Here is a 13,993-nt window from a genome sequence, read left to right as displayed (position 1 = left end):
ATGTTTTTAACCCAAAAGAATAAGTACATGAGGTGATGGATTTAATTAGCTTGATCTAATCATTCCACAATATAAACATCTATCAAAGCATCACATTTTACCCCATAAATACATGATACTACATACTATATATATATATATTTTTATATTTATGTTTTAAGTGTTAGCAGTGTTTTAGATGTTGTAGAATTTCTCTTTTACCATATGGTCTTAGAGAACACCTCACTTGCCTGTGTTTAAGCTGGAGTTTCTAAATGATATAAAAATGAAAGGGATATAGGGATCCGAGAAAGAACAATAGAATGCCGAGGGTACTAACCCTGGCTCTAGCTCTTTTCACTTAGTTGCTAAAAACCAACAAGGCTATCATGAAGATTTACCTTGCCTCTTATTATATAGTCTAGAAGGAAATGGGTCTGATCTCATCTCTTTTAGCAATGCAGCAAATCAGTCCAGAGCTAACGTATTTATTTTGATTCTCCTAGTCAAGTAAGCAACGCGGATGTCAGTGAGCAGAAACCTGAACCGTCAAGCCTTGCTTCAAATCTTACCATGTCGGAGGAAAGTAAGTGCCATATTCTGTACCAGGTGGTATGTTCTTATGCATTGGTTTTCTTTTCTTTTTTTTTTTTTTTCCTTGAGACAGAGCCTCAAGCTGTCCCCTGGGTAGAGTGTCATGACATCATAGCTCACAGCAGCTTCCATCTCCTGGGCTTAAGTGATTCTCTTGCCTCAGCCTCCCGAGTAGCTGGGACTACAAGCGCCCACCACAATGCCTGGCTATTTTTTGGTTGGAGTTGTCATTGTTGTTTGGCAGGCCTGGGCTGGATTTGAACCCGCCAGCTCTGGTGTATATGGCCGGCGCCTTAGCCACTTGAGCTATAGGCACCAAGCCATGCATTTGGTTTTCACTGATTGCCTTGTTTGTTCCAGAATATCCAGAAGGCCTTCCCATCCTTGTGTGTGTTCATCCTTGTTCTCTCCTGTAAGTTTTATTGATAGACAAGCTGAGGAAAAATCACATGGGATCCACTCACCCGAGGAGTCACACTTGGTGGTTTGTTTTTTTTTTTGTAGAGACAGAGTCTCACTTTATGGCCCTCAGTAGAGTGTTGTGGCCTCACACAGCTCACAGCAACCTCCAACTCCTGGGCTTAAGCAATTCTCTTGCCTCAGCCTCCCGAGTAGCTGGGACTACAGGCACCCGCCACAACGCCCGGCTATTTTTTGGTTGCAGTTTGGCCGGGGCCAGGTTTGAACCCGCCACCCTCTGTATATGGGGCCTGCGCCTTACTGACTGAGCCACAGGCGCCGCCCACACTTGGTGGTTTTATTTTTGTTTCGAGTTGGATGTGCTAAAGGTAATAGTATCTTATCAAAATTGGAAAAGTTTGTAGGCCAACCCTTGACTGCTCCTCCAGAGGACTTGATATTTTTCTACTTTCCTAATAAAGCCAAATGATCCCATCTATCATTCTAGACCATAAAAGAAAAGCAACTCCCTGAGAGCCAAAGATTAATACTGGTCCCTGAAGGAAATCCAGCTTAGTAAAATAAACCACCCAGCACTCTCCTGTAGAATAGTTATAGACACAAAGCTTTGTGGAGTGTCCTGTTTTTTGTTGTAGAGAAGATGGTAGGCTTTGTCTCGCATACCCTCTTACTGTCCTAAATTGCCTCCATCGGTCAAATAGTCTTCCCTAAAATTAAATAGCTATACCTTTCCATATTTTACCACACATTTTGAAAGAATAAATGTGTGTAAGACACTTTAAAAAGTCACTTGTTTTGGAAATATTTCTACTCTTGAGATGATTATTCTTAATCTTAAATATATTTCCTATGTATTAAAAAGAAAGGTAGGTTTTGAGTTCTATATATTATTTCCTCTAAGGTGATTCTACTCCATTGGTTCTCATATGTTTAACACATAAAAGAATCACCTGTAATGCTTATTTGTAATGTAGAATTCTATGGGCAGCGCCTGTGGCTCAGTGAGTAGGGCGCCAGCCCCATATGCCGAGGGTGATGGGTTCAAACGCAGCCTGGCCAAACTGTGCAACCAAAAAATAGCCAGGCGTTGTGGCAGGCGCCTGTAGTCCCAGCTGCTTGGGAGGCTGAGGCAAGAGAATCGCGTAAGCCCAAGAGTTAGAGGTTGCTGTGACCGGTGTGATGTTATGGCACTCTACCCGAGGGCGGTATAGTGAGACTCTGTCTCTACAAAAAAAAAAAAAAGAATTCTAGCCTCACCTTCAGAGATTATCATTCAGTAGATCTGATAAGGATGGGAAATTTGTATGTTCAAGAAGTTAAGTAGGTGATTCTTATACCTATGGGGAACTGACCATACTATGGGAAACTGCTCTAATCAATGAAGTATCTCCTTTAATTTCTTGAATGTCCCACTGATCCCCAAGAAGAAGGCCTGTTCTTCTTAAGAATCTTATACTTTACATTCTTTAGGGTCAGGACATACATTGAGTCTTCTCATTCCTTCCAAATCATTTCTCTTCCTTTTTTTCCTTTAAAAACTTTAGTCCCTTTGAAGTCTAATGTATAACTTCCTCACCTTACCTTTTTGATTGTAGACTGTACTCCCAATCATTTTATTCTTTGAAGACTAGATCCTCTATTTTCTTCTAAAATCTTGTCATTGTTGGTAATTTTTATTAACATTTGTGTAGATGACTTATTCGATACCTATCATTTCCCTCCCGTCTTTATTTTCCTTCTTACTCAGCATAGATCCTCTGGTTCTTGTTATAAGTACTTCCTTATAAATACCTTCAATAACTTTGCCCCTTGTATTCTCCTCGCTGAATCCCAGCCCTAATTTAACCTAATTCTCCATCATCCATAAATGCTTGCATATAGCTCATGTGGTGGGATAAAATTATATATCTACCTCAATAGTCACACTTTTCTCATAATCACAGGACTTCAACAGGCACTCAACGTGCTCAGATGTCCTACTACATTTCCTTAATGAGTTTTGCCTTTTTTTTTCAGACAGATCACAAGCTGTTGCCCTGGGTAGAGTGCTGTGGCAGCACAGCTCACAGCAACCTCAAACTCTTGGGTTTAAGCGATTTTCTTGCCTCAGCCTCCCAAGTAGCTGGGGCTATAGGCGCCTGCCACAATGCCCGGCTATATTTTGGTTGTTGTTGCAGTTGTCATTGTTTTAGCTGGCCAGGGCCAGGTTCCAACCCACCAACCTTGGTGTATGTGGCTGGCGTCCTACCCACTGAACTATGGGCACCACCGCCTTTTTTTTTTTTCTTTTTGAGACATAGAGTCTTACTGTGTTGCTATTGGTAGAGTGCTGTGGCGTCATAGCTGACAGCCACGTCAAAGTCTTGGCTCAGCTGCCCAAACAGCTGGGACTACAGGTACCTGCCATAAAACCTGGCTAGATTTTCTATTTTTAGTAGAGACGGGGTCTTGCTTTTGCTCTTGCTCAGGCTGGTCTCTAACTCCTAGCCTCAAGCCTCCCTGCCTTGGCCTTCCAAAGTGCTGAGATGACAGGCATGAGCTGTTGCACCCAACCTACTTTAAATATCTTACACATTCTAGTGAACCCCAATTTATATTTCCAGTCTGATTTTTTCCCCTAATTTTACTTGTCTATCAAACTGCCTGTTTGACGTTTCTACTTAGCTGTCTAAAAGGAAAGTCATACTTAAAATTTCTGAAAAAGACCTTTTGATTCCTTTAGCCCCCATCAAGTCTATTCTTCTCTCAAACTTGCCCATTAGAAAGTGGTATCATCTCTGCAGTTGCTCAAACTAAAAACCTAGAAATATCCTGTTTACTCATTGTCTATATTCAAATCCTTCAGAATGTCTTATTAGTTTTACCTTCAGTATATATTTCAGGATCTTTGCCTCATCCCCATAGTTTCTACTTTAGTTTAAGGAAGCATATTACTTAGTTGATCCTTCTATTGTATAATAGCAAATTATGCCTTGACTCTTCATATTTTTTCATGCTTCCCAAGTACTGCCAAGATCAAGGTTCATTCATTAAGGGAAAATTCCCCTTGCCTCCTAGGATATTTTGTTGATGTCTTCTAAGATTAAATTTAATTGAAGAAGGATAAGAGTTTAGGCTTTTGTTTTTGTTGTTGTTTTTTAAGAGATTGGGGGTCTCTCTCTGTTGCCCAAGCTGAAGTGCAGTGATGTGATTGTATGTAACTGTAGCTTTAAATTACTGGGCTTAAGTGATCCTCTTATCTCAGCCTCTCAAGTAGCTGGGACTACAGGTGTACACTGCCATGGCTGGCTAATTTTTTCTCCATATTTTTCTAGGGAGGATTTTACTATGTTGCCCAGGGCAGTCTCAAACTCCTGGCCTCAAATGATCCTCTTGCCTCATCCTCCTGAATCACTGGGTTTGGATTTTTTTTTTCTTTTTTTTTTTAGACAGAGCCTAAAGCTATCACCCTGGATATTTTTTGGTTGCAGCCGTCATTGTTGTTTGGTGGGCCCAGGCTGGAGTCGAACCTGCCACCTCAGGTGTCTGTGGCTGGTGCCTTAGCTGCTTGAGCCCCAGGCATCGAGCCTGGTTTTGGATTTTTTTTTTTATTGTTGGGGATTCATTGAGGGTACAATAAGCGAAGTTACACTGATTGCATTTGTTAAGTAAAGTCCCTCTTCAATCATGTCTTGCCCCCAGAAGGTGTGGCACGCACCAAGGCCCCACCCCTTTCCCTCCTTCCCTCTCTCTGCTTTTCCTTCCCCCCCATGACCTTAATTGTCATTAATTGTCCTCATATCAAAATTGAGTACATAAGATTCATGCTTCTCCGTTCTTGTGATGCTTTAGTAAGAATAATGTCTTCCACTTCCATCCAGGTTAATACGAAGGATGTAAAGTCTCCATTTTTTTTTTAATAGCTGAATAGTATTCTATGGTATACATATACTACAGCTTGTTAATCCATTCCTGGGTTGGTGGGCATTTAGGCTGTTTCCACATTTTGGCGATTGTAAATTGAGCTGCAGTAAACAGTCTAGTACATGTGTCCTTATGATAAAAGGATTTTTTTCCTTCTGGGTAGATGCCTAGTAATGGGATTGCAGGATCAAATGGGAGGTCTAGCTTGAGTTCTTTGAGGTTTCTCCATACTTCCTCCCAGAAAGGTTGTACTAGTTTGCAGTCCCACCAGCAATGTAAAAGTGTTCTCTTCTCTCCATATCCATGCCAGCATCTGCAGTTTTGAGATTTTGTGATGTGGGCCATTCTCACTGGGCTGGTTTTGGATTTTTTAAAGTACTTATCAGCAGAGAAAGAACTGTGTCATGCCGAATTTGAACTTATGTTCTAGGTGATGTATGGTACTTGTGATCTACTTGTGATCTCCTTTTTTTTCTGAGACAGAATCTCAAGCTGTTGCCCTGGGTAGAATGCTGTGGCATCATAGCTCACAACAACCTCAAACTCTTAGGCTTAAGCGATTCTCTAGCCTGAGCCTCCCAAGTAGCTGGGACTACAGGCGCCTGCCACAATGCTGGCTAGTATGTTGTTGTTGCAATTGTCATTGTTGTTTTTAGCTGGCCCAGGCTGGATTCGAACCCGCCACCCTCAGTGCATGTGGCTGGTGCCCTACCCACTGAGCTATGGGCACCACCTGAGATCTCCTTCATTTTTGTCAGATGATTATAGTTGACTGTGATCTTTAAGTTTCTAATGATAATTTTTAAAGAACTCAAATAGGATCCTCTATGATAAAGTCACAGGTGTTGATGTGTCTTACTCTTGGGTATGGATTGACATGAATTGGCTCCTCCTCTAGCCCTCATCTGCTCTTGACCAGGGGTCCCTTTCAGGGCACCTATTTAGACATACAGTTAATTGGTTCATTTTCAGTCCCTATTCACAGTAGAGCAACGTCTTTATAGATGTTGAAGGATAGTGTTAATCAGTTCAAAAGTCTGGTGAAAGCTCTTTATGTTTAATTCTCTCTACAATATGGATTGAAATAATGCCTAACAAGTAGGGTTCTGCTACCTGTCAAACTTGAGTCACATATTTACATTTATCCCACATGTAATTGTAAGAGCAAGCCTTCACAGCAGCTATTCCAGATGAAGTCATAGGACTCAAGAAGAAATGAGCTAGAAAACTAGTATCTTGATAGTTCTTCAGAGCATCACATCAGTTCCTCAGCTCTGTCTCTGCATTGCCAAACTAAAACAGGGCCTTCACTACAAAGCAGAAAAAATAGTAGTATTAAAGCATACTTGGATCTGTTGATTTTATATAGCAGTAGCAATGGTGTTCTAGTAAGATTGGGTACTTCCTCTAAATCTGTTTTTCTGCGAGTCATTCTTAGGGACTTTTACTCAGAATAGAGTAAGTACCCAAAGAACGAATAAGCTGAAGAAGCATAATGTGATTTCCTAGATATGGATCTTACTTTTTAAGTTTGCCTGTGAGTACAGCTGAGAGCTTAGGGGGTTTCTTCATCTGTCATCTATGGTTTTTAGATCACTGATGGGCGAAGGTAGAAATCACTCAGTACCAACCTTCAGCTCTTTGCCATGCCCCACCATGTTCTTGCCTTTTTTACTGTCTCTGAAAGTCTCTAAACAGGTCTATAAAGACAAAAACATGGTATTTTCTTTCTTTTTTTTTTTTTTGAGACAGATCACAAGCTGTTGCCCTGGGTAGAGTGCTGTGGCATCACACAGCTCACAGCAACCTCCAACTCCTGGGCTTAGGCAATTCTCTTGCTCAGCCTCCCAAGTAGCTGGGACTATAGGTGCCCGCCACAACTCCCGGCTAAAAAGTATTGTATTTTCTTTTTTTTGTTTGTTTTAAGTATGGTATTTTCTACTATATTGTCTTTCAAACTCTTTGATATCCTAGTTCTATTCTGTTAATTAATTTGAAAGACTGTATAGTGAGATATGCAATTTTCCTGTTCTATTTCTGAAATATTCTAACTTTTTTACCTGGTGATATTGTCTTTCAGTTATGACATGTACCGATTACGTCCCTCGCTCATCTAATGATTATACCTCACAGATGTATTCTGCAAAGTAAGTTGAATAATTATTCCCAAAATTTATATGCTTTTTCTCTAGGTTCGTTGCAAAATTTTGCTTGTTTTTCCTTTTCTTGGTCACTCTGTCCTTATTCCAGTTTTCTGTTTCTTCTAAATATGGTGTATGTTGCATTCTTTTAAAAGGAAATGGTTGCCTGGAATGGATAGCTCACTCTACTTGAGTAGGCACTGAAAATGCAAAGTAGTATCAGTGATCAAAGCATATAATTGACCTCTGATCATTCTCTTTTTTCTCTATCTTGATATACATATCAATAAAAACAGCTCAAGATGGCCCCAGACTAGGATTTCTCGGTCTAATATGTGTTCAGTTTCTTGATGAAGAAATATCCTCAGAGTAGAAATGTGTTTGAAGTTAGATAGGTTTGGTGGGTTGAAGTTACAAAGAGATAATGCTTTAGTCTTTTATGGGATAAGATCAGCATTTAAGATCAACTAGATGAAAAAAAAATTAAAAACATCAACTAGGTGATGACTAGGTACAGAACACTGTATATACAATTGTGTGTCAGTGAAGCGTGGACATGTAAAAGTGCCCTAATTAAGCCAGGATATATGCTTATGTGCTTACAAATGCAGGATACATACATAAGGAAATTAGTAACGGATGTCTATGGGGCTATTATGAAAAGGAACCTAGCTCCCCTACCCTCGTTATTTGTAACTTTTGAATTTTGTCTTACTTAAAAAAAAAAGTTAACTCAGTGAGATTTCCAAGTTCTAATCTTGTGCTAACATTAACAGTGTCCTTGAGCTAGTCATTTTCCTGTGATTTTCTTCTGTGAAATGACTTAACCTATTCTCTGGGATTATTATGAAGAATTAGATACTAAATGTAAAAACACATTTGAGCCTTGGCCTATAAAGAAACTACATGAAAAAGGAATTATAGTCTTTAACATATCTGGAGATCTATTTGAGGTCACTAAGATTTTAAATATTCCCGTGTGACTTGAGTAACAACTATATGACCTGAGCTGTTTCTTAGATGCAAATCTGGCTAAGAAAAGGAGACATTTTAAAATTCAATTTCTTTTTTTTTTTTTTTTTGTAGAGACAGAGTCTCACTTTATGGCCCTCAGTAGAGTGCCGTGGCCTCACACAGCTCACAGCAACCTCCAACTCCTGGGCTTAAGCGATTCTCTTGCCTCAGCCTCCCGAGTAGCTGGGACTACAGGCGCCCGCCACAACAACCGGCTGTTTTTTCGTTGCAGTTCAGCCAGGGCCAGGCTTGAACCCGCCACCCTTGGCATATGGGGCCGGCGCCTTACCGACTGAGCCACAGGCGCCGCCCCTTAAAATTCAATTTCTTAGAATCTACTGTGATATGAATATGTTACACATTTCAGATTCATTAATTTATTCAAAATATATATATCTGCTACATTCAGGACACCTAATATTAGGTTTTTTTTTTTTTTGGCTGAAGCTGGGTTTGAACCCGCCACCTCGGGTAAATGGGGCCGGTGCCCTACTCCTTTGAGCCACAGGCGCCGCCCATGATATTAGTTTTAATGCCTTAAATCTTGATTAGACTCCCTTACCACTAACCTGAATCATTACATTATAATTTTTTATCTGGACCTCCATTTCTAGTTTATCTTCCCCCTTTTAAACCATTTTACAAAACAATGTCAAATTAATCTTTGTTAAAGAACAGCTCTATTCTTACCATACTTTGCTCAACAATTTTAGTGGCTCCCAATTTCAGATTTGTCTGAACAATTTTAGCCTGGTGTTCAAGGTCTTTGCTATTTGTTTTTCTATCTTTGGCTTGCTACTACCTTTCTCTTAATGAAATCTATGGTCCTTGCAGTCTATAACCCTTGCTTTCCTTCCTCTGTATCTTGGCAGGGTGTTTTGTTTGTTTGTTTGTTTTGTGTGGGTTTTTTTTTTTGGTCCCAGAACATCCTTTCTCTCTCTATTTCTGTACTTCCTATCTGCTCAATTCACATACCACTTCTTTGTAGCTTTTCTTCATTCTCTTCCTCAAAAAGTGCAATTCCCTCTTTCTTTCTTGATTATAAGTACAACATAATTCACCAAATAAAATAATTGCTATCTAAAAATTCAGTGCAATAACATGCATGAAATGACTATTACCCAGACAGTGTAAAGTCTCAGAGGTTTCACTGCTAAACTCAAATCCCCATATATCCTGATGTGGTTGGCACCAGCTAGTGGCCTTTATGTTCTAACTTAAATATCAGAGAAGAGATTGAGTCTTGTCTAAGACTTCCCAAATTTTATTATTTGCCTAGCTTCTGTTTTTTAGGCTTATTTTGAGGATATTGGGGCCTATCCCTACCCCTTTTCCTGATTTGATTACTTACCTTTTCACCATAGTCTCACCCTCTTTTTCAAGAGGGTCACCCTTTCCCTCTCAGACCTTTAATTTGACCCAGGGGGCTGGAGACACTTGCCAATCCTGTTCTATCCAGTTTTGTGTTATTTTAGGATTTTATTCTTTATGTAGCCAAGTTTAATTCATCCTTATATCTATGCACATGTGTGGACAAGTTTAATCATCCTTATATGTATATATAGACAAGTTTAATCCATCCTTATGTCTATATGTAGATAAGTTTAATACATCCTTATGTTTATTTGTGGACAAGTTTAATTCATCCTTATATCTCACATAAGGCCATGCATGTAACATCATGAATGTTTATAGGATCATAATTGGAACTTGGGAGGATGTATGAAATTTCTACATTTTTCATAAAATTGTTCCTTGGGTGAGTAATAGTGGGACCTGAAAAAGGGAAAAGAGTTTTTCTTTCTGATCCATAAGAGCCATTTTATGCGGAAGGTTAGTCTCTTTGTTGCTAATTCTTTGTTGTTGGTGTTTCTTGAATTTTTCTAGACCTTATGCACATATCCTTTCGGTTCCTGTTTCTGAAACTGCGTACCCTGGGCAGACTCAATACCAGACATTGCAACAGTCTCAACCCTATGCTGTGTACCCTCAGGCAACCCAAACATATGGACTACCTCCTTTTGGTAAGGCATGCTGTTGTAGATAGTTTCTAAGTTTCTGATTTTATTACCCAGAATCTTCAGTCAGCCACACTTGCTTGGCTGATCAGGAAGTTGAAAGATGGTATCTTTCTTTACATGGTACTTATGTGTGTGGTGGAAATTGGATGTGCAGTGTTCTAACAGTATGTTTGATGCATGTGATGTAAAAATTACAGTTTTCAATACTCATTTCTTATCGAACAAAATTTAGCTATTGTCAGAGTACTAAGTCTTGACTGTGAAACTTGGAATCTTTAAGTGTTTGGAAACTCTTTGAGGAATTACTATTGATTTGACTTACTTTGTAACAGTATTACAGTATATAATAATTTGGTAAGCATAATAAATATATTTTAAGGTGGCTAATTTCTTGCTAAAACCAGGTAGTCTATATATCCGGATAGAATATGCTTCATAGTTTACTTTGTGGTAGTGTTCTGTTTGTTTTTTGACACTTTCTCCCTTTCTTAACTGATATATATTGTTCTGTTGCACCAAAAAGTCATCCTAGAATTTCAGAAATCCCAATTTTCTTTAACCGTATCATGTGCATAAGAGTTATTTTTATTGGTTTTAAGTATCTTGGACATGAACTGTAAATTTGTTGATTTACCAGAAGTCACTTTGAGGTTTTTGGGACACTTAATATTTGTGCTGATTTTTCTGTATGTATGAGTTGATAGATAATATATGTTGTGCTTCATTGATCCTTCCCTGCTATCCTAGAATTGGTGTCAGAAAATTGAGAGAATACTGTGTTATTTAAAAATATTCAATATATTAATAAAATTGTATTGCTGTAGACTTGGTTTCAACAAGCTCATTTTCTAGACAGATCACCACCCAGATTTTGGATGTATCAATGTTACCTACTTTCGCTTTCTACATTCCTACTTCTTTTGGTACATTTAGCTAGTTTTTTATAATGACAGCTTTCTTACTTTTAGATTTGTTAGCATTTTTTGGCTCCTGGTAACAACTAGAAACAAAAATTAAGGTTTTTGTTTAATGATAGAGGTAATTGATAAATTCATGAAAAAAGGGAAACAGAAATTTCTTATTTCCCCATTTGTATATCCATACCTCCATGCCTGTCAGTATCAGCCAGTATACTCAAATCTTATATTTGTGATATATTTAACCAACCAAGACTGAATAGTGAATTGGCCTTTTGTAAGGAAAATCCTTGGTGAATTTGTCTTTATTTCTTTTTGATTATTTAAAGCAAATTTTACAAGAGTTAGCAATTATACTTATTTTCACATATTTTTTTACCCTCTCTTTTGACTTGAATTTATTTTAGCAAGCCAATTCCCTTTATAACATTGTTAAACAGTTAATCATTCCTGCTGATCAATATTAAATAGCACTTCTATTATATCTCTGGGCTCAGTTATAGAAGTACCTAACATAATGCCATGTGCATATATACCCTAGAAGTTATGGGTATTTTTTATGATCACTGCATTTCCTTGTATTAAAGAAGAAAAAAAGAAAGAAAATTATGTAAAGTAAATAAATTTCTATTAAAAACTTGAAGGGTACAGTTTTAGATTATGAAGAACTACTGGCTCCCATAATATTCTGGTTTTGTTTAATATTTGTGGACAAGGGAGACTTGTATTTCACAATTTCTATTATCAGTACTTCAGAGAGAGGTAATCATTAGCTTAAATTGACTTGTAAATAATGTTTGAAACTTACTAGAGAGATTTTATGTTGGGGGTAATGTGAATGTTAGTTATGGCATATTCTCAGAATTTACAAGGGAGGGAAATTACATAGTGTAAGAGATGTTTGTAATACTTTTTGAAGTGACTATATTTTTAAAAGATATTTTCTAGTGTTTTAGCATGTGGCTTTTTGGGTAATCGTTCATTTATATGAGAAAACACTTTATTTCTTTATTTTGGAGTCAAGATCTTTTGGGCACATTTTATTATCTTAGCACTACCTATTTTCAGATTAGCTTGTCTGTGGTTTCACATGTAAATAGGGCTTCAGAAAATCTCATAATAATAATATATTTATTAAGTGCTTACTATACCAAGCAATATGCTAAGAATAAGTACTTCACACTTTATATTATTGTCTCATATAATCCTCAGAACAGTCCTAAGAGGGAAGTAGTAGCATTATCCCTTCTTACAGATAAAAACTGAGACTTAATTAAATCACTAGCCCAGGGCCATGAAATGAAGAGACTGGGGTTAGATTTGAACCCATGTCTGTCTAATTCCAGCAGTGCTCATAACTTTAGGTCTACATCAAAAATGGTTTCAGGGTGGTGCCTGTGGCTCAAGGAGTAGGGCACCAGCACCATATACTGGAGGTGGTGGGTTCAAACCCAGCCCCGGTCAAAAACTGAAAATAAATAAATAAATAAATAAAATAATAATTTAAAAAAATTGTCACTTCAAAAAAAAAAAAAAAAAAAGATGGTTTCAGAGTTGAGTTTGAAATTAAAAAGCTTCCTCCCGGTGGCACCTGTGGCTCAGTCGGTAAGGCACCGGCCCCATATACCAAGGGTGGCGGGTTCAAACCCGGCCCCGGCTGAACTGCAACCAAAAAATAGCTGGGCGTTGTGGGGGCGCCTGTAGTCCCAGCTACTCGGGAGGCTGAGGCAAGAGAATCGCTTAAGCCCAGGAGTTGGAGGTTGCTGTGAGCTGTGTGAGGCCACGGCACTCTACCGAGGGCCATAAAGTGAGACTCTGTCTCTACAAAAAAAAAATAAAAAAATAAAAAGCTTTCTCCTCTTGAAGAAAGAAGAAAAGACTAGAAGAAATATAGGCAAACCATGTTATGAGTAATCTTAAAAGTAAAGGGTTACTGATCATATTCTTTTAGAGTAATATACAAATAGGGTGAGGATGGCAAAAAGAGATTTAATTCTTAGTGATCTAAAGGAGTATATGTGAGAAAAAGGGTACTCATTTATTTTTAGTGGGATTCATAAAATAGGCTATTAGCTATCACCGTTCTAATTTATTTTAAAAGAACTTTAATGTGAGATGGAGGAGTTGGTGATATTTATTAAGACCCTTAAGGAGTTCATTCCCTTTTCCTTAGTGAAATTTCCTCATTTCACTTCTTGGAATTTATTCTGTGAAACTAATTACAGACACAAAAATATGGTGACCAATATATTCATTGCAGCATTATTTGTAATAGGAAAAAATTGAAAACAACTTACATATTGAATAGTAAGGTATATATTAAATTCCAGTGTATCCGTGGGATAGAAAGCTAGCTATTATAAATAATATTTTTAAAAAATACTTAAGGTCTTGAGAAAACAGTATATTATTAATTGAAAAAAATAGTATGTGGGTGGTGCCTGTAGCTCAGTGGGTAGGGCACCGGCCACATACACCAAGGCTGCTGGATTCGAATCCAGCCTGGGCCATCTAAAACAACAATGACAACTGCAACCAAAACAAAACAAAACAAAAAAACAGCTGGGTGTTGTGGCGGGCGCCTGTAGTCCCAGCTACTTGGGCAGCTGAGGCAAGAGAATCGCTTGAGCCCAGGAGTTCAAGGTTGCTGTGAGCTATGATGTCACGGCACTTTACCCAGGGCGACAGCCTGAGACTCTGTCTCAAAAAAAAAAAAAAAAAAAAGGAAAAAGCAGTATTTAAGACTACAAACACAATGTAATACTAATTTAGTTTTTTTAAATATATGTGCATAGAGAATAATTTGGAAGAAAAATAGAGATTTTAACAGTACATGCATAGCAGATTTTATCTCATTTACACAGAACTGTGCAGAGAGGGACACAGTTTGAATATGTGCAGGATTCAGTTAACAACATCCTTTGGAAAAGTGAAAACTGTCTTTATTTTTTTTACTGTGTGATGAGGCTATGTGATTTTTTTTCTTTCACTTGTATTTTCCTCA

General features: G+C 38.1%; 1 protein-coding gene across 4 annotated transcripts in view; it reads left to right on the top strand.

Annotated features, from left to right (window-relative positions):
• The window catches only part of EYA3 (EYA transcriptional coactivator and phosphatase 3), a 101,566-nt gene that overhangs the window by 40,563 nt on the left and 47,010 nt on the right, over positions 1-13,993 (top strand). For 3 of the 4 annotated variants that reach the window (XM_053575793.1, XM_053575792.1, XM_053575794.1), the window contains 3 exons: positions 486-565; positions 6,977-7,043; positions 9,939-10,075. In XM_053575793.1, the coding sequence (XP_053431768.1) occupies positions 486-565; positions 6,977-7,043; positions 9,939-10,075 (284 nt within the window). The remainder of the gene's footprint in view (positions 1-485; positions 566-6,976; positions 7,044-9,938; positions 10,076-13,993) is intronic. The other variant, XM_053575795.1, reaches the window with a different exon arrangement.

Source organism: Nycticebus coucang, chromosome 22, assembly GCF_027406575.1.
Source record: "Nycticebus coucang isolate mNycCou1 chromosome 22, mNycCou1.pri, whole genome shotgun sequence".
NCBI classification, from domain to species: Eukaryota; Metazoa; Chordata; class Mammalia; order Primates; family Lorisidae; genus Nycticebus; species Nycticebus coucang.
Note: the sequence above shows the minus strand (reverse complement) of the source record. Positions and strands in the feature narration are given on the sequence as shown.